The following is a 22,332-nucleotide window of genomic DNA, read 5'->3' as shown; positions in this document are numbered from 1 at the left end:
TAGTGGTGACACAGCTCGTATGATGGCGACTAATAGTAACTGCTCGTCGGAGAAAAATAGAGAAGAAAAGGTTGTTAGAGGCATTTTCGTAGTACAGGAAGAGCAGAGCAGCAACGACAATAATCACATAATCGACAGTAGAGGAGTCCGGAGAAAGTCAGCGAAAAGAAAAGACGGCTCAAGCTACGGTAGACTGAGCCAATTTCAACGAGATCGAAAAAAAGAGGGCAAAAATGATATCTCGCTTTTTTAAAATGGGGCTGAGAAAAGATGATACGTGACACTAAAACTACTTTTTTATTGAAATAAGATATGTTTTAAAAAAAAATAGAAAAATGTTTCATAATTCAAAAATCTTTGAAACTCTATTACAAGATATATGAGAAATCAAATATCCTCTTTTCTTTTGTTTCTATTAATCTTCATACTCATTAGATTAAGACAAATATCAAAATCAAGAAACATGATTAAGAGACAAAATTTATTGATTCAATGTCTCTAATATGGATAAGAATATAAATAGAAATAAAATATAAAAAGATATTTAATCTTTTATTATTTTAATCAACAAGGAAAATTTTAAGGCATAAAAGCAAGCTAGGAGATAAAATTACAATGTGACAAGGACGTGAACCAGAATCATATCACGTATCTCAACAAGACCCATCAAATTTAAAAAAGTATCAACTAGTTAAAAAGTTTACATTAATTTATAGTAATAAATGATTTAAGCTTTTCAAATTTAATATTTAATATAACAAAATATAAAGCTGTCTTTATTTAAAGAATATATGAGCGAGAAATAAGGCTTCACGTGTCTTTATCTTTTGCATTGCATACCAATTTTGACCTATTCTTTTTAATTAAAAATATTATTTTAATTGTATTTGTTATACTAGTTTGTATTGGTGCCTTTGGCGATAACTTGGGATGTAAATCCAACCATCGCATTATTGTACTCAAATTCGTCGATTGCAAAATGGCACAACTAAACAACCAGGGATCATGGTGGTGGGAAGTGATGAGCAGCAACAGAAACGAGCTTACGCTGGCCATTTCAGCAATAATCTTGACTGCTTTGTGGTACAGATGGAAATTTTCAAGCTCCTCCAATGGTGGACAACCACCATTGCCACCAGGTCCCCGTTCCTTGCCAATTGTAGGCTACCTTCCATTTCTTAGCCGTGATCTGCACAAACAGTTCGTCAACATGGCTAACACTTATGGTCCCATTTTCAAGTTCCACCTCGGAAGCAAACTTCACGTCGTGATAAACACCCCTGACTTAGCAAAGGTAGTAGTTCGTGAGAAGGATGAGATCTTTGCTAACCGAAATCCAACAATTGCTGCCTTAGGCAGCTCTTATGGAGGCCGAGATATTGTGTGGTCAGACAGCAATTCAGATTGGCGTAACCTTCGTAAGATATTTGTCCAGGAGGTCCTAAGCAACAAGAATCTTGAAGCATCCAGTTGTTTCCGAAGAGATGAAGTTAGGAAAACTATCAATAACGTTTTTAGTAAAATCGGAACCTCAATTAACATTAGCGAGATTGCTTTCTCCACAGAGGCCAATGTTCTAACGAGCATGGTTTGGGGAAACACTTCAGCTGAAAAAGCAAAAAGTAGCAATTTTGGAGCAGAGTTGCAGATGGTTTCAGCGAATATTGTTGTGCTCATGGGACAGCTGAATGTCTCTGATGTCTTCCCTAGTCTTGCATGGCTTGATCTACAAGGCGTGGAGCGGAACATGAAGAGGCAGCTTAATCATTTGGATCAAATTTTCACAAGCATTATTGACGATCGAATTGAATCTAACTCTAAAAAATTGAAGCATGCTGTTGGGCATGAAGGAAAGAAAGATGTTCTACAGGTTTTATTGGAACTCATGGATCAAATGGATGCAATATCAATTAACCGGACTCAAGTAAAAGCACTTCTCCAGGTAATCATTAGTCTTTAATTTAAATAATGTCCAAAGTCCGGACTCCGAGATGATAATCTTTGAAGATATTGATCATTAAAAAATGTCATGATATGGTTAAAATTTTGTTTTATTCAGGACATTATGGTAGCAGGAACAGAAACATCGACAACACTGATAGAGTGGGCAATGGCAGAGATAATGCAAAATAGTGACATATTGAAAAGGGTTCAAGAAGAATTAGAAGAAACTGTAGGACTTGACAACATTGTCGAAGAATCTCATCTCCCCAAACTACAATACCTAGAAGCTACTATTAAAGAAACATTTCGGTTGCACCCGGTAGTTCCATTCATACTCCCAAGGTCGCCAAGCCAGGATTGTATTGTCGGTGGATACACCATTCCAAAGGGCTGTACAGTGTTTTTGAATGCATGGGCAATCCATCGGGATCCTCGTTATTGGGAGAATCCACTGGAATTCAATCCAGATAGGTTCTTGAGAAACAAATACGATTACATAGGGAGCAATTTAAACTTCTTCCCATTTGGATCGGGAAGAAGATCGTGTCCAGGTGTTCCATTGGCTGAGAAAATGCAGATGTATATCTTGGCCTCGCTCTTGCATTCATTCGACTGGAGCTTGCAAGAGGGTGAAGTGTATGATCTCTCTGAAAAATTTGGAATTACACTAAGGAAAAGAGAACCACTCATCGTTGTCCCTTCACAAAGGTTGCCAAACCAGAGCCTCTATATGTGATCGATGTTGATTAAACTGTAAGTTTGAATTGCTCCACCGGATGGTTTGCTGGCGCATTTCATATGTGGTTCCTTTAGAAAGAGCGTATTAATATGTATTATTATGTTTGTCGAATGTGTATGGATTTCTAGTTTGAGAGAAATGTGAGAGGCTTTGAATGTTTTCACTGATTGCTTAAACAAAATTATAGAGACAAAACTAATACATACATGAACTAAGGGGAAATTCTCAAACTAATTTTCTACCAGAATATGGGATAAATTGTGATCACCCTTAACTACCAAAATTATAGAGCCCTTGAACTTTGTCATTTATGTCTCCACAAACCCAGCTTTATAAGCTAGATTGTCAAACTTGAGAGGGATATGAATTATTATAACATCCCAAATTTCGAGTCCAAAATTTCAATTTTGATATAACGATTTACAAAAAAAAAAAAAAAAAACATTTATAAGAAAACATCCTCAAGTCATATCATTTCATAAAACCATAATCTCATGTCTGAAAACGTATCATAAAAGTAGTAACAATGTTAGAGTACAATCCCAAAAAATCTCATACTGCGGAAATCCAATGCGTGTGTATGATGTGCAGCTACCGCGCCGGCTCCTTCCCCTTCGCTGAAGAGGTACCTGGAACAAAACTGAAAACTATAAGCACGAAGCTTAGTGAGTTCCCCCATCATACCACATACCATACAATCACATAGCCTACATACTACCGAGCAATTCTGGGGTGCCCAACCTACCCGGTACGGCCATTCTGGGGTGCCGACCTACCCGTGTCAAGCCTTTCTGGGGTGCTAACCTACCCATCGGTCCTAACAACCGATCCTCGGGGACTATTCCACCCCCTACTGCTACTATATATCACATATATCATAACATAATCATACTATCAAACATATATGGGGTGTCCGAACTACCCTTCGGTCCTAACAACCGAACTTAAGGACTATTCCCCTCCTACTACCACTATCACATATAACATATCATGCCCACATACAAACATATCATAACATACTGTCAGACCTATCTGGGGTGTCCGACCTACCCTTCGGTCCTAACAACCGAACTTAGGGACTATTCTCCCCCTTCTATCACTATCACATATAACATATCATGCCATCATATAACATATCAGGTAGTAGCAAACCTAGATGATTATCACAAAGACAATCATCTAACATACAACTCCTACTGGTGGGCCGGCATTGTGGCCGTAGACCCACCGCTACTGGAAGGTAACTCACCTCGTACAAATGACTGCTGATAAACTGGGTGAGAAACCTTTGTCCGCTGCTGCTCTGGCGACTCTCCGACTATAATTTCCATAAAGACACTTAATCAAAAACTGATAACTAATCTTAGGGTAAAATGACCATTTTACCCCTTTTACCCAACTGGACATACCGAAGTCCCAGTTCTAACTTGTTAAGCCAATCCTCCTGTGGCCCTTTAAGGATTCCCTAAGGGCCCATTACCATTACCGAATTGGGCCTTATTCCCTAAATGGGCCCAAAAATGTCCAAGCCCATCATAAACAATCCTCAAGGGCCCAACTTGGCCCAAGAAGGCCCAATACTCAAGTTCTAAGTCCTTAAGTCTGAAATCATGCTTCACAGTGGGCCATGAGGCCCAAAAGTCCAGGCCCATTTTCTTTAGGCCCAAAAGTCCATTAATCCTCAAACTGCAGGCGTACGCACGGCGTAGCGGGCATGTACGCCCAGCGTACGCTGCCTTAACCAGAGATCGGGGTTTTGACCCAATACGCGGCACGTAACGAGGAGTACACCTAGCGTACTGGCCAGTTCCCTAAAGGCTTAATATTTGACTTAATCCAGTAAGTCCTTTCGTCCAAACTGTAGATCCAGGTCTTTTAAGACATCCTCAACCATAAAGTCACGAACTTTATGTACTTGCATGCAAGGTTGGGGTCAAAACATGACTTCAGTCCATCTAACTATCCCCAAAACTCACTAACCCTTGCATGGTTGTTGCTTAACCATGAAGATTCGATTTTTATGACTCCTAGTGCCTCTAGGAATCCAAAACGACAGGTATTATGGTTTGAAGTCGTCAAGATGCAAGAACTCTCAACAATGGAGTCCAAAAGTAACTTTAAACACTCCCAACAATAAATCTAAGAAGATAATGGTCAAGGTTGGAACTTGATACCTCAACTAAGTCAGAAATGGTGCTACTCTTCTGGATCTACAAGCTCTTGGTGGATCCTTGCTCCTTCTTCAAGTTCCTTTTTCTTCCAATGCCCCAAAACTACACCAAATGCTCTCCAATGGCTAAGAACACACAAAAGTAGGCTAGGATTTTCGAAATGACTACTTAAGGGAGTTAGGGAGGCTGGTCCAAGGTCATAACATCCTTTATATAGGGATGAGTCCCAAAAATTAGGGTTTAAAACACTGCGCGTGTACGTTGGGCGTACGCGGTTAAGCCCGCATCTTGGAACCTTGATTACGCTGGGCGTACATGGGGGTTATGCCCCGTGTTCGTCCGTCATCATCCCCATCGTGAAGGCCCAAAGGCCAAAGTCTGAAACTATAAAACCATTTCCTTATATAAATACAAATTTAATACCTCATAAATCTCATGCGCTACAATTATATCTACAACTTGGAGTTCACTTAGTAATCATCTTAACCATGCTAATTCATTACATACTGTTTGCATTGATATGTACTCAACTTTGACTAATAATATGGAAATAATGACATGTTATTTTGACTTCCAAGACACAAGGTACCACCAAAAAGAATAAAGTATCTAATTACAAAACAACATGTGATTCAATGATTGGTTAAGACCAGTTAAAATAATAAAAAGCTTCAACCATAAAATTATCGTCCTTGTTAAAGAATAAGTCTTGAGTCATTGTATCATTAAGCTAAGATATCTTAATGCATGAAGAGTTGTGTCATAATGTGCTTTTCATGGATTTTTCATTAAAATGACTAATGTATTGTACTATGTAAGAGAGATCATGACATATATGTAAAGAAGTTCTTATTGCAAATAAATTGTCGATATATACATAGTGAGGTCTTTTCATGTAACACCGTAAATTTTCAAACAAAATTTTCAATTTAAAATCATATAATCCTCATAACACATTTCACAAAATCTCATTTATTTAATTTACAAAACGCATCTCCATAATTGTTTGAATAATAATCCAGGATCCTCAAAATATAACTCTTTTTCTGGTGTGTACAATCGAGCCGATGCCTTCCCGCAATCCTGAGAAAAACCTGAAACACATATCACATAACACACTACGCACGAATTTTAGTGAGCTCACCAAAATACCACAGATATCCCAATAGCCTCTCATGGCTATACTCAGATAAGACACTCCGGTCAAAGTGTCTCAATGGGACCCTTCGGTCCCAAAACTCAGGTGGACCCTCCGGTCCTAACTCAATAAGCCCATAATAATAATACTCAGCATAATTCATAAAGACGTAATGCAGAATATCAAAATACACAGGTAAGCACTTAAGACATCTCAGTCACACAAGGATACCACTCATGGTAAGTATAGTGAGAAGACTCACCTCGGATGATGAACAACTCCTATAAACGCTGCTGCTATGCGCCAGCCTCTAACTCTGAGCCGAACCCACAATTAACCCAATTAGGAACTAAGTCCAAACTCTCACTCATTAGGTCTAAAGGTAGTCTACTAACCAGCCCATCAATAACCTAAAACCCATTGGGCCCACCAAGGCCTAATAATAAATGCGCTCTCCTGAGGCCCAACTCTCAAATCTAAATGGCAAGCCCAACTCAAGGGCCCAAAGCACATATATAATCCTCTGGTCCAAAACTCTATTGCAACAAGCCCAAACTCCAGGCCCAACACTCAAGGCCCAAATATGAGACTTAGCCTAAAAGTCCACAGTGAGGTTACGCGAGGCGTACCTCCCTTAGTACGCTCAGCGTACTCACGAGTCCAGATTGGCCATCGGGGACACTGTGTCAGTATGCGGGGTATACTGGAATTAAGCTCATCGTACTTCCTGGATTCACTCTTTCTACTCATTTGGTCTTAATCAGTTAAGACATTGGCTCATATCACAAATCAGGACTCCCTAATAGCTCTTACTCCATAAAGTAAGTGACTTTAAGCCTTTGCATGGCTGAGAAGGTCACAGACACACAAAACTCTCACTCTCTTAACTCAAAATGCTCATAACTCATGCATGGCTAGATTCCAACGTCGCAACCCCGAGACTTCCTCATGCCCGGGTTGCAGCCCACAACCCTTATCTCAGACAATCCGAAACAGGATGTTACATTTCATGGATTGTCCATAAGAGGAAGAAAATGAAACTTTGGTGGTAGATATGTTTATGTACCAACAAAATCAGTCACTATATACATCGTGAGATGCTCTTTAATAAACATTTGTTGGATGAACAACATGCCACTATCGATAATGTTAAACTTAATACCATGAAAATAAGTAATGTATCGAAGATCGTTATCCAGATTTGGTCGTGAATAAGGAAGGATTGTGACTTTCAAAAAAATAAGGAATAATCATTTGGAGACTGATAGAATCCTTTGGTTTGTAATGCTTGGGAAAGCTTTGCAAACCATTAACGAGAGGCTTTTTTAAGCCATACGAGGATGTCTTCAATTTAAAAACGAGATTAGCAGACTCAACATTCATGTAGATCATCATCAAGAAAAGCAATATTTACATTGAGTTGTTGAATATTCCAACCCCATTTTACTGCCAAAGAAGGGATGCAAGATACAATATTGAAGTTGAAAACAAGAGAACATTTCATGAGAGTCGATACCTTCTTTTGTGTAAAACCTTTTACCACACTAATCATGTTGTATGCCTTTCAATCGATCAATAATCCTTGTACTTGACTTTGTGAAACAACAATAAGACTTACCTTTTTTCCTTTTGGAATTTTTACAACATCCCATGTGCTTTAGAGATTAAAGTATCAAGCTCATTCTACATGCCTTCTTCCTATTTGGGACCACCTTTTCCTTGATGATAAAATGCTAGTTCAGGAGCATGAGTTGCAATAATAATTAAATGCAAGAATGCTAGAGGGGAATACAGTGTAATGTTTATTGACATCCATTATCATGGATAATAAAGATGGGTAATCATATGTCTGCAAGTATGATGAAAGTCTTTAACATTGTTTCAAATGTATTTCAATAAATAGGAAGGATGATGAAGAATTTGTGTGGTTCGTTGATAACGCTTAAATTATGCATGTGTTATATGTGTTATTTTATTCTTTTTTTATTCTAATATGGATAAAACGTACTTAAATAATATGTTTGGAGTTGTGGTTATTACAACGTTGCTGGAGCGAAAGGAAGCAAATTAGCTGAAACGGAGCTATAGACTGGGAAAAAACATGCGAGTTGCAAAAAAACGTTGAAAGAAGACTTACGTGACGCACCCTAATAGTATATGTGATGTATCCTCATGGACTAACATGGAGGTTACGGGAAACACTCACACACACAATGCGTCCACAAGACCGACACAATGTGTTTGCTATTGCAGCGGATCGGCTACGGCTAGGTTAGACATAAAAGCGTGATACCGTATTACCATTTTAATAAAATATTTTCCCATAATTGCCAAAATATTATTCAACCACTATAAATAGTACAATACATGGAAAAGGGCTAACTAAAGTGGGCTTACAATTACAATGGGCCACACAACAAATATACACACAATATAACATATACATATACAAACAAATGGTTAGGTTATTTTGTTTCTAGTAACTATTGTGTGTCAGAATGCATAGATCTGGACCATCGGATGGAATATAATCAAAGGTAATGATCTGAGGGTCTATGATAGTAGAATAGGATAACATATACCATATAATCACATAAGTTTCAGCATAAGGGCATTTTAGTCAATTAAACTATATTAAAAAAGGAATTTTTTAGATTTTTAGGGATAATTAATTCATTTATTTTTAAAAATCTGAATATTTTAAATTAATTCAAAATTAGAAATTCGATTTTATTCTATCAGAATGGTAGAATGTTAACCATAAACTAGTAAATATATTCGTCGATTATATTCTGTCAGAATAACAAAATGTCAACCATAAACTAGTAAATACATTCTAAAAAGAATACACAAAATCAATTCTTGAACTAATAATATCCAAATAATTACATTGTATGATTATGATTCATTGAATAAATAACAATATTCTGAAAGAAAAAAGAAAAAAAAACATCACAATCTAACAAAAACACTAATTTATTCTAATAGAATATTATTTTTTAGCAATACTTTATACATTGTAGCATAACATATTCTGGTATAATACACTCTCGTTCTCTATGTTTTCTTCCTTCTCCACATCAATGTTAGCCTCTTCAAAATCTAAATCCACAAAGAAAACATAATCAAGTTTCAAGCCATTCCTATCACAAAGGCAACAAAATCATCAAAAATCCAACAATAAACACTAATTCATTCTAAAAGAATGCAAACATTCTGAAAGAATGAATTTATATAAATAAATTCTAACAGAATACACACAAATCCATTCACATCTCATACTCAACTTTCACATCATAATAGACTAATTTCTTCTAAAAACAACACCAATTGGGTTTTTTTATACATTGCAAGAGAGAAAAAGTTTTAAAAAAAAAAAAAAAACAAACACTAATGGTATCCTACTAAGAATTAGTCAATTACCAGGAATTTGGCTTGAAACATCTCTTATGCATTCTATCGAACACCTTCTGTGCATTATCAAATGCTTCTGTGTAAAAGGAAAATCACCAACAAACAACCATATAAGTGTGACCTGATGTGGAATAAAGAAAAGAAACAATAAAAAAACAATCAAATTTATTGAAAATCTAAGTGATTTGAAGTCATGAAGAAAAAATAAAATTGTTTAAAAAAATTATAGAACCTGTAAACTGGAGAGGAGGCATTGTTGGAGAGGAAATCAAAATCGAACTCACAAATGTAGAAATCAAAATCTGACTCACAAATGAACCGAAGTCTATTAGATTCGAAGACCACTCGAAATCACCCTCCTCCACCATAATTATGATGTTTGACAAAGCGCTTTCAACCACCGATACCATTGCCAACACCAATTGAGACTTTCCTACACCACCACCAAAAAGAAAACAAGATAATATATGCGCATACACAGATAGGCAGATACACCAGCAAAGTGACTAAGTGAGGATAAACAAACATGTGCATCAGGCCATAAATTGAAGTTGCGAAAGCAGAGTGCTTTAGAGTTACACTTCGACTTACTTATTGCGATCGAAGAAAACAAAATCGAGTTAAAATAAAGTTCAGGAAAGCAATCTATTCTTACTTTTCAGTTCGATATCTATTGGTCATGGCCAAGGGACAGTACGTGATGCTGATGATCAGAGAATACCGATGAGGGGGTGGGGTTGTTAAGGTGCTGGGCGGCGGCTGGAGGAAGACCGATGATGAAGAGAGTCAATTGTTTCTTTTTTATTATGATTGAAGGTTTTAGTGGGGTAGGGTTTTAATAGGTAAATAAAACCATCAATTCTTAATTTTGGTTATTAATTATTGCACATGTGTAATATTACTAATGTACCCTTATTAACTTAATTAATGATTAAATTATTCCTAAATTCTCATTGGTGCATACATGCACACAATACTTGCTAGAAACATTTGAACCTAGCTCTACAAACAAATATATATATATATATATATATATATATATATATATATATATATATATATATAACGAAAACAACGATTCAGAATGACGTGAGGCATAACGTCTACTAGAATGGTGCGGTTTTAGAGTCAAACCGAACCGCAAACCACAAGGTGCAGTTTTTGAATTCTAGAAATCTTTAGGTGCGGTTTTGCGGTTTTTAAGTGTGGTTTCGTTTTGTACCGGGTCGGTGTCGGTTTTAAACCGATTTAAACATATGGTGCGGTTTTTTATGTTTACTGGTACGATTTTTTTTAACCATGGTGTTCATGTGCAGATTTATGATTGTATGACATGCTATCATTTTGTTTCCTCATATTTAGAAGCTGTAATTTTGAGTTTTTTATGTTTTTTACTTGATCATTTCATTTACAACCCATATTCTCAAGCTCATTTTTTTTATTCAATTTGTGCTTAAAAGTTACAAGCTTGCAAGTTGTAGCCCACGTAGTGTTTACATATTAAACCTAATATCTAATTACTAATTATCATCAAGTTCAATATATAATATATGTATAAATTAGAATTATTTAGTTTTTTAAATAACATGTATAATTGTATAGTATAAATTAGTGATTTATTTTATTGTTAATAATCTTGATGTGTGGTTCGGTTTTGGTGGTCCGGTTTCTAGATAAAAACCGAACTGCACCAATAAATTCGGTTTTTCAAAAAAATAAAATCCGCACCATCGGTTTTTGCGTCGGTTTCGACTTTTCGGTTGCGGTTTACTGCGATTTTTGTTTTATCGGTTCTGTTTTTGCTCACCCTAGTTTTAGAGGGCATAATAGTTTTAATGACGTCACTTACTGTTGTTTTGTATACAATTTATAATCATATATATTCGGTATATATAAATATAAAATTCTTAAAGAATTATTTTTTAGGCATGATAGGAGACGTGTTTTGCGACCAAGAACGTCTAGGCGAACGATGTATAAAAGTATTGCCTAGCTTGCGTTATTTAATTATTAAAAATATTAAAAACTATGTGTGAGACCCATGTATTATATGAGTTTATTTTAAAGAAAAACTAAATACAAAATTCTAAACATTTAAGAAGTATGAATTTATAAGAAAAGTAAAAAAATGTTAAATTATAAAAATTAAGGTGTTTTTTTTTCTGTTTTAAATTTAAACAATTAATTTAGATAAATAAATAAAGAAAAATAATGAATCTTTAATTTAATAATTTTGAAATTATAAAAAAAGTTTATTAATGAAATTAATATGCATTTATTATTATATTAATATACTATCTAAAATTTAATAAAATGAGAAAAACCATAAAATGACATATAGAATAAACATTAATATAAAATAATCATTAACAAAATAAATAAGAATGAGACATGTATCAAAAATATTTTATTTATTAGAAAATATTAATTAATTAATAATTAATATTTTTGGTCTGCGTTGTTTGGGTTTTGATTTAAGGGACAATAACCGGGCCTAGTGATGGTAGCCAGTAACTAACAGTCTGAACTTTCCGAGAAATGATTATAATATAAGATTTCTGATTAAACAGATATTTATTAAACCGGGAATCATGGATCTGTATTTGAATCTTCTAATACAGTCCAAAATATGGTCAAATTTTCGCTTCTTAAATTAATACTAAAGACGACGATTATCATATCTATCATTCAAAAGATATGTAAGCGAGAAGCAAGGCTTCACATGTGACTACAATAATGCAAATGGATGGCAGTATTTCAGCATTAATTGGCTAAACTTGAGAATATTATAAATAAATAAAACTACTATTTTAATAAATTACTTTGACGAATAATTGGGGCTTAAATGCAGCCATCGAATTGTATATATTATCGTACGATAGTCATATTTATCAATCGCAAAAATGGCACAACTTAATAATTACCATGGATCACGGTGGTGGGAAGTGATGAACAACAACAAAGACGAGCTTACTCTTGCCATTTCAGCAATGATTTTGATTGCTTTGTGGTACAGATGGACATCTTCAAGCTCCTCCAATGGTGGACCACCATTGCCACCAGGTCCCCGTTCATTGCCAATTGTTGGCCACCTTCCATTTCTTGGTCGAGACCTGCACAAACAGTTCCTTAACATGGCGCACAGTTATGGTCCCATTTTCAAGTTCTATCTGGGGAGCAAACTTCATGTGGTGATAAGCACTCCCGAGCTAGCAAAGGTAGTGGTTCGTGACAAAGATGAGATCTTTGCTAACCGCAATTCAACAATCGCAGCCTTAATAATCACCTACGGGGGCCAAGATATAGCATTCTCTGACAACAACTCGGATTGGCGTAACCTTCGCAAGATATTTGTCCATGAGGTCCTTAGCAACAAGAATCTTGAAGCATCTAGTTGTTTCCGAAGAGATGAAGTTAGAAAAACTATCAAGAATGTTTATACTAAAATCGGAACGTCAATCAACATTAGCGAGATTGCTTTCTTGACAGAGGCCAACGTCCTAAAGAGCATGGTTTGGGGAAACACTTCAGCTCAAAAACCAAACGGTAGCCATTTTGGAGCAGAGATGCAGATGGTTTCTGCGAATATTGTTGAGCTCATGGGACAGCTGAATGTCTCTGATATCTTCCCTAGTCTTGCATGGCTTGATCTACAAGGCGTGGAGCGGAATATGAAGAAGCAACTTCGTCTTTCGGATCAAATTTTCACAACCATCATTGACGATCGAATGGAATCTAACTCTAAAAAATCAAAGCATACAATTGGGAGTGAAGGAAATTAAGATCTTCTACAGGTGTTATTGGAGCTCATGGATCAAAACGATGGAATATCAATTAACCGGACTCAAATAAAAGCACTCATCCAGGTAATCTGTATTCAGTAGTCTTTAATTTTAATTATGTTGAAAGTCAGAGATGATATTCTTTCCAAATATCGATCATTCAGAGATAGATCCAGCAACATGAAAAAGAACACGTGCGAGTCAACCCTTTTTTCTTTACATCGATAAGCAAAATGTCATGATAATATGGATGAACTTTTGTTGTATCAGGACATTATGGTGGCAGGAACAGAAACAACGACAACGCTGATAGAGTGGGCAATGGCAGAGATCATGCAAAATGATGACATAATGAAAAAAGTTCAGGAAGAATTAGAAGAAATCGTAGGACTTGACAACATTGTCGAAGAATCTCATCTCCCGAAACTAAAATACCTAGATGCAACTATTAAGGAAACATTTCGGTTGCACACAGTAGTCCCTCTCATACTCCCAAGGTCGCCAAGCCAGGATTGTATTGTAGGAGGATACACCATTCCAAAGGGTTGTACAGTGTTTCTGAATGTTTGGGCAATCCATCGGGATCCTCGATATTGGGAGAATCCGTTAAAATTCAATCCAGAGAGATTCTTGACAAACAAATGTGATTTCAATGGAAGCAATTTAAACTTCTTCCCATTTGGATCAGGGAGAAGATCATGTCCTGGTATTCCATTGGCCGAGAAAATGCAAATGTATATCTTGGCTTCGCTATTGCACTCATTTGACTGGAGTTTGCCGGAGGGTGAAGAGCATGACCTTTCCGAAAATTTTAGCCTTACACTAAAGAAAAGAAAACCACTCATCGCTATCCCATCACAAAGGTTGTCTAACGTAAGCCTCTATATGTAAGCTCTTTGTTATGTTGATGGAATGCACTGTACCAATTTCTAGTTAATTTTAAATTAGTTAAATATAAAGGTTAAAATATTTGAGAATTTTGAATTTATAAAAAATTAAGAAAAATAATAAATTATTATAATTGAAATGTTCTTTATCTTTTAACTTTAAACAGATAATTTAAATAAATAAACAAAAAAAACTAATAAACTTTAATTTGGAAAATTTGAAATTAAAAAAGTATATCACAAAATTTATGGGTTATAAGACCCGAATCCAAAATTGGCAACCTCTTTTTGTTGGTGTCAGTGGGCCCTGGGTGTGTGAGCGGTGCGGTCCTACAAAGCCTCCAATTTTAAGGGGCCTCTAAATTTAGAGACAATACATAGTATTGGTCTTAGAGTTTTTATAAAATGCATTTTAATGTGTTGTTATTTAAGATTATAGAATGCATTTTTAATGTGTTGTTATTTAAGAATATTAATATTTAGCTATATCCATAATGTAAAATTTGGTTGCAATCCTAAAGTAACGTTAATTATGAAAAAAGAAAATCAACGGAAAAAAAAATCTTATCATAATTTCTATAATTTATAAACAATTTAAGGAAAAAATATATATATAAAAATATATGTTTCTAATATAAGTTCAATCAAACATTATAGTTTTTATAAAACTCACTAAAAAATAAAACCCTAACAATGTTAATAACGGTGTCAGTAGATCGTCGATGTTGCTTGTCTCTTTCATTGGAAACAACCGTTTTTTTTTCTTGAATCTTGATATCTCGTTGGGTTTGTGGTAGTCGTCTTGTTCTCCTCCAAGTCCTTCGATTGACTTCGTAACAAAAAGTTAGTATCTTTTATCTTTTTATAATCCCCTAAATCTCAATCGTGCTTAACTTCTTTCTCTCCTCAAATAAATGTTCATTTTCATTTGAATAATTTATTTATGAACTCATAATGAAGTAGAGAAAGAAAAAAATAATGTTTTTGGTTTGTAGATTTAGCTTTTCAATGTTTTGGTATAAAGGGGTCATATAATATAGTGTCCGATGAATTGTGTCACTCTATCACTATGCTTTATAGCTTTAGCTTTTCGATGTTTGGAATAAAGGGTGCATTAGTAGATTTTATGGTAGAGGTGGGGGAGGGGGATAATGGGCTTCCCATTTTTTTGGCTTCTAGTATTAATATAATATAGTCTAATACTTGCAAATGTTAGAAAATAAGATTTTTTATGCTTTAACTTTTTTAACATTAACTTTTTGATAAATATTACAAATATATATTGTCAAGTTATTAACATTGATTTTTTTTTTTGAAAAAAAGATGGATCTGTCTAGAAAGTTTGAACTGTGTTGTTCTAAATATAAAAGAAAATGAAAATAATAACAATTTATTTTATAGTTAAAGATGATATATCAATTAATTCATCGTCAAACAAATACTTGAATACCCTCATAATTAAGAATCAATTGTAAAAGAACATAAAGAATAAGAAGTTGAATTACGTGTACTAGAAACATGGATGAAGCTCATGAAGATGTGAAAAAAATTGGAGAAGAAGCTCATGATATTGTGGAAGAACCTAAAGAAGAAGAAGTTGAACTACAAGTGCCAGAAGATATGTCTTGTATAGATGAAGACATAGCCACCTTGAATAGTAATGATGATGACAAAGAAGATATTCCAGTGAACATATATGATTCTAGAACTAGAACATCTAATGAGTTAAAACATGATGTCGTTGTAATGAATTTACGATCGAGATGTTTGTTAGAAACTTTGAGTTTCGAATTTAGTGCTAGAAAATTTACTTAATAATATTTTATATATTTTTTAAGGGCCCTTACTTTGATTTTTGCACAAGGCCTCAGACATAGGGTCGGGCCTGGTTGGTGTGCATTTTGAAGGGTTATAGTGGTATATGTCATAGTTCCATTTTCACACCTAGATCTTTTGAACCCGCATGTTTGAAGGTCTTCCGGTTGCGATACAACAACTGGACTCCTTGATAATCACATGTGTTTCTAATTTCAACCTTTATTGTGTATATGAGTCACTACTAGAAAATGGCAAATAAATAACACCATATATGATAATGTATCAATAAATTTCATATTCCATAGGGCACGATTGTTTTTTGACATATATTTAATACGATTTCAAATTAATAACGGTAATTGACTAGGAATTTATTATTTTTAAGATACGTTGAATTTGTTCCACTTATCTAGCCACTCTCTGTTTTATTGTAAAAGGAGGTTACTAATTTTTCCCGCCTAATGAATGGTTGATATCACGAATTTTTGGTGAAACAGCTTCATCAATCTTAGCCCTAAGGCACCACATACAACAACTCTCGATCTTTTGGTGAAAAGTTATGTGGTACCTACAATTGAAACCCCAGCACCACAGCCACAACTTCAGAGCACCACCACCCTCTAACATTGATTTGCCAACATTGCTCACATCCAATACGTGTGTTACACTTTTATTTCCATACGTCATATATTTCGGTAAATAAATATCTTCTCATTTCGTATTAATAGGTTGATGTTTGTTAATCTCCTGCACCGTCAAAATTCCTTATATGATTCTTCATTCTTTATTCTTTCATCAACACTGAACCCACCTAATGCATGAGCATCATCTCTGATTCGCACATTTTTGGTGATGGAAAACAATCAGGTAACCACACGATGAGAGCTTCCAAAAACATTGTACGAATATATAAGTCATGTAAAATTAAATGTACACTTTGAGTAATCATCTAATTACACATGTAACTAACTACTTGGTAAACTATAAGGACAATCTAGTTTTGACTTTGGCTAGTCAAAACCATGTGGCCCTTAGCTCATGCCATATATTGTGTGTTGGTCTTTGTTCTTGCACTCCATGTTTGTAAGAAACACCATACATTCCTTTATGAATCTCATTGACTCAAGTATATATCTCTTAGTATATAAAGAAGAGAGAGTGACAAAAAGTAGCTAGTTTTTTTACTTATTCTTTTCTTCATTTTATCCCATAAACTGTGAACTCTTGGAGCTCTCTTCTTTCTCCATCTCTTGCAATTACATGCATGTTTGGAATGATTAAGTGGCTTCTAGTTTTAAGGTTTATTTGGTATAAAATTTTAATGATTAAGGATAACTTAATACAAGTGAAAACCAACATGTTTTAGTGGTTTACTCTTGATTGGTGTATACCTCTAGGGAGCTTCTACTTTGGAGCTTCATGTCTCACTTCATCAACTTCCATTTCCCTTGAGAATCAAAGACTTCAAAGGTTGTAATGTTTTCTTTTCTATGCTTGTTTTAATCTTTCCATACTTTGCAAAATGATTCATGGTGTGTTAATCACTTTAATCGCTTCCTTGCCGAGTCCCATGAATCAATCTAGTACCATCTTGAACAAGGCCCTCTAGTCCTCAAAATCAATCATCTTGCATATTTTTGCACCATTTGGACCCAAACCACCATGGTCACTTAGGCCTAAACAACTACCATAATCATTCTCTAACCTTAATCGTACAATCGATAGGGATGGAAACATGCTACAAAATGAACCATAGTGCCATAACATACTATCTACCATCTACTAAGTCGTTAGTAACTTCTTCGACCCTTCCTGATCCCCGTACAGATCTTGTGCTTGCAGTAGTGTGGGCCCATACCACCTTCCACACATATCCGTACCCATCCCAAGAATTGTCTCAAAGTTCCCAAGTCACTACTCACTACCATTACTAAATGTTCTAACACCATATACACATGCTTACATGAGCCACATTACTACTATTCCTAAACTTTCCTTCTAAGATTCTTCTCATGCATATGACCACACTAGCATTATTCTAACACTTTTCCAGGGTTAATCCCACCTCACCCTGCTGTCTCGTTAGGAAAGAAACTTTTATCAGTAAGAAATAACTATGTTATCTCGTTCGGAAAAAAAACTTTTATCAATAAGAACTAACTATCATACAAATACTAACTACATCCAACTAGAATTAGGCAGTCATTCGACTGAGAGATCATGCACCACAATGGTTGGACTCAAACAAGAGTTATGCATTAAGACTAAACCAAGCAATCTGAAACTATCTAATTTTAGGGAATGCAATCATAACATATTCACATAACAGTTAACTAATATTGATATAGGTTTCAAGCAACACAAAGCAATCAACAATAAAGCATTTAACCTTCAATTAGCACATAGCAAGCAATTCCTACGCTAAACGACATCTTAAATATCAGAAAATTCTAGCATGCAATTCCTGAAAGATCCTTAGCCTACTTACTAGCATGCATTTCCAGTAGTTCGCGTATCAACATATATATATATATATATATATATATATATATATATATATATATATATATATATATATATATATATATATATATATATATATATATATATATATAACAAGTATGGATATTTTGGGAACCAATTTCTTGTTCGAGCTCCGGCTGACTTAACACATCACATCACCTTTCTCCTCTTTACAAAATTCAATTCAAAAGGTTTGTGAAAATTCTCAGATCCTTATTTTGAGTTTGGAATCACATAGATGTTCATCCAAATCCCTCAAACAAAGGCTATGATACCTACTTGTAACATCCCATTTTTCAAACAAAAAATTTCATTTTTAAAATTAATATAAGCACCAATGTTCATAGAATAGTAATCAATGTAAGACCATTTGTTTAATAAACCCAAATCCATAATTAGAGTTATCAAGAAATGCATCACGAAATCTAGAAGTATAAAATTTTCGATGTGTGTGTACAGTTACGACTTTGCCTTCTCACAATTCGACGAGTACCTGAAACACATGTAATTCAAAACTGTAAGAACAAAGCTTATTAAGTTCTCCAAAACACCACATATAACACATAACAATGGGCCCCGTCCTAAGGGTATATTACAACCCATGTGAATGTTATGGTCCACCCATAGTCTTAAAATTACTTCCGTTGCTACAATCCCACTACAGTCTTTCCTGCTATGGTCCACCCATAATCTTTCACACAATTACTATAGTCCCCCATAGTCTTTTATAAAAATGACATGGTTCCCCCATAATCTTCCATATAAGTCATAAAGACAAGTAAACATATCATGACACACAGTGTCCTACATAATATAGTGAAAAGACTCACGTGAATCCCAGAGCTGAATCCGATTACTTGAAGTCTCAAAGAATCAGATACATGAACCGTCTAAACCGATCACAGACTGAACCTCATCCTATAGTTCAAAACCTCCAAGTTTGATCCTAAAAGTCAGACCGGTCAAAAACTCAATAATCAATGCCTGCACGTCGTGACTGTTGACCGTCCGTCCCGTGATCCACTAAATGATAGAATAGTTAAAAACATTCCACAATCTCATTGTAACCCTAAACAAGGTTTGCCACTAAATCTAGCTAAGCAATCTTCCTAATTAAGGACTTAATCCTTTAAGTCCAAAAGCTTAAAACTTTAGATCTGTTTCTCATAAGGGTCTTAATGGATAAAGTTTTTCCAACTTTATCCATAAGAAAAGCTAAATCACTCAATAAACGAATCCATAAGTCCAAAAGTATCCAAAACACACTTATCTTCATGAATTAAGCAAAGAGGGCTCTTGCATGCACTATTATTCCATTATGTGATCAGTTCTAGAACCAAAGATAAATCAAAAGCTTAAGAGCTCTCCAAACTCAGTAGAACAAGCCACAAAGGAACCAAAACTCATAAAAATGGACTAAAAACCCAACAACTCATAGATTTATGGAAGAAAAGAGATAAAGCTTAGATCTTTGAAGTTACAAAGGTCCAGAAGGAGTAGAAAAGGCTGAATACTTCAAGTACTAAGCTCAAAAGACCAATCTTTCTTGTTTCCTTTGCTTAAAAACACAAAACTACACCAAAAGTGGATTTATGAGAGAGGATGAGCTCCAATGCTTCAAGAGAGGCTAGGGTTTCATTAGATGTGCTAAAGGAGGTGGTGGAGGCTACAAATGTTGAAACCCTAGGTTTAATACCCTTAAATATTCCCAAATCCCAAGGCCTAAGGCCTAAGCCTGATCTAGTGAGGCCTAATTCAGCTTAAGCCCAAACTATTTCCAACCCATAACATGCCATTTAAGTCTTAAGCCTTACACTCTTACCCCAAAACCTTATTCCCTTAAGGTCCAAATTTCATCACTTAAAGTCTGAGACCTTTAGATGATAAATTTAAAATCCGACTTTCCAATTAAAGAAACATCGTGAAACTGGATGTTACACAATAGACCGTCCTAATCAGCACCAAATAGGGTAAGGGTGATCTGTTGTATTAGGTGAAAACCAGATAAAAGGAAAATATGAACAAAACTGAACAAATATTAGGCATTAACGTATTAAAAATCATCACAATGATAAAATCGACAAAACTTGACAAACTTAAGGATTTTTATGTCAATAGTCCTCTATTCCAAATGTCGCCCTGTTGTTGATAATAGACATACCAATCTAGTGGGAAGAATATTTTTTCTAAGCTTTGGTTCAAATGAAAGAAATTACACTTTACATACAAGTTAGGTCTTAAATGACTACATTCAGACCAACGTGGTTGTTTCAATAAAATCCTAAAATCATTGTTTAGCCTATAATGCAAAAAGGTTTTCATTTTGTAGTTATCCCTATTTTATAATGGTCTAAGCTAGAAAAAGCAAAGTTGCAAAAGAGTAAAACCTTAACCCTAGGATTGTCCATTACAATAAAATTCTAATTTAGAGCGAACAAGTAAATTTCATCAAACCACATGGGCCTCTTTTGTAATTTATGATTATAAAGTATTTTTTTTTTTACCTTGTATATATTGCACCTCATTGTCGAATACATACAAGCGGGACGGCGCTCTCTGGTTTCAAAATATCGGCCTCTAATCTCCGACTGTCTACCTTTTCAAGTTTGAAAATCAGCAGATGAAACTTACAGAAGTACCTATGAGATTCGGCCGCGGAGGCGGTTGTGACAGCGATGTAGTATCAAGCAAGAGAGAAGTTAGCAATAATAAGCCCCAATTCAGGCCGGCTATCGATGACACCAAACCGCTTCTTCAAGATCCGGTACTTTGTTTCTCTAATTTCACCACTCACCTCTTCTTCATTCCCAAATCAGAGTTAGATTTCTGAAATTCATGACGAATAATCTTCACACATTTGGTCAATTGATTCTATGACTGCCTCTTTGTTTGATTTCCCATCATGCAACTCTGAAGATTTTGTGTTTTTTCCTGTAGATTCTAAGATCAGACCCAATCGAGACGGAAGAAGCTGTTCTCCGATTGCCTCCTTTCCCTCCGATTACCTCAAGTTCTCAATGATTGTGTACGTATCTTTTTTAGTAATTGCGAATTAATCTGGTTTACACCTGTTCCTGTTTTAACATTTGCAAAGTTTTTAACTAATTTGAGAAGGGGTAAACCAGAAAAACGGTTTTGGCTCTAATTAGATTGAGAAAATATGTTGTAATGATGTATGATGCTGCGAATTTACCTTGAAATGGTATTGTGGTGTTTATAATATAATGAATTTGGTCTAAAACCAATACATTTCCACCAGAACAAGCATTAATTTAAATTGACCACTGTATTCATTTTAAATAAGCTGGTTTTGTGTTTGATCAAACCCTAATTAATTGAAATTAACTTTATGGAATGTAGAATTAAGAAATGTAACAGAAAACAAGTTCAGAAAGAACACTAGTACACACTTTCAATGCTTAAACTCAGTTTAGGTTCATTTATGCAAGTAGTAAGCTAATGCCAACTAGGATGCCAGTTATATCTCGAACAAATAAACTTCATTTAAACATACAACCCCATATACCTGTGTCACTTTTACATTTAAATACTTTAGCACAATGGTTAGGTTAGAAGTTTAACCAATATTAGTCATGTTAATTTCCCACTTAACCACATGTTAACACCCATTGTTCATTGCTATTCTCTTATGAAGTTCCTTTTGGAATGAAGTCCATCCCAGTTTCACCAGCATAAATTAGTCAAACATAATCAAGTCTACAATTCATCATTTCAACTAAATCCAACAATGATCGACCCTACATTGAAATATCAATTGAAAAACAATAAAACTCATGATGTTCATTATTTGATAGAGTATTACTATGTATTCACCCTTGTGTTTCAATCTTCTTTCCACAAATAGGTATGGGTCATATTTAATTTTCATAATATTAATTGCTTTACAATTTAGGTG

At 34.9% G+C, this 22,332-nt stretch overlaps 2 protein-coding genes and 1 pseudogene across 3 annotated transcripts; all 3 read left to right on the top strand.

Moving 5' to 3' along the window:
• The first annotated feature begins 898 nt into the window (after nt 1–898).
• Nucleotides 899–2,917, top strand: LOC145059126 ((S)-N-methylcoclaurine 3'-hydroxylase isozyme 2-like). Its single transcript, XM_079006982.1, has 2 exons — nt 899–1,942; nt 2,060–2,917. Exons 1-2 carry the CDS (start codon nt 980–982, stop codon nt 2,678–2,680), a joined length of 1,584 nt encoding a protein of 527 aa, XP_078863108.1. The 5' UTR covers nt 899–979; the 3' UTR covers nt 2,681–2,917.
• A 9,381-nt stretch (nt 2,918–12,298) lies between these two features.
• On the top strand, nt 12,299–14,157 carry LOC145059125 (flavonoid 3'-monooxygenase CYP75B137-like; annotated as a pseudogene). Its single transcript, XR_013686644.1, has 2 exons — nt 12,299–13,272; nt 13,459–14,157. The product of XR_013686644.1 is annotated as a flavonoid 3'-monooxygenase CYP75B137-like (transcript).
• A 6,791-nt stretch (nt 14,158–20,948) lies between these two features.
• LOC145058254 (uncharacterized) lies at nt 20,949–21,641 on the top strand. The gene is made up of 2 exons (XM_079006187.1): nt 20,949–21,180; nt 21,354–21,641. The coding sequence occupies exons 1-2, from the start codon at nt 21,037–21,039 to the stop codon at nt 21,435–21,437; spliced, it is 228 nt and encodes a 75-aa protein (XP_078862313.1). The 5' UTR covers nt 20,949–21,036; the 3' UTR covers nt 21,438–21,641.
• The last annotated feature ends 691 nt before the right edge of the window (nt 21,642–22,332 follow it).

The sequence above is a fragment of the Lactuca serriola genome, chromosome 6 (assembly GCF_051521515.1).
Source record: "Lactuca serriola cultivar US96UC23 chromosome 6, Lser_US96UC23_V15, whole genome shotgun sequence".
In the NCBI taxonomy this organism is placed as follows: domain Eukaryota; kingdom Viridiplantae; phylum Streptophyta; class Magnoliopsida; order Asterales; family Asteraceae; genus Lactuca; species Lactuca serriola.
The sequence above is the reverse complement of the archived record's forward strand: the minus strand, read 5'-3'. Positions and strand labels throughout refer to the sequence as shown.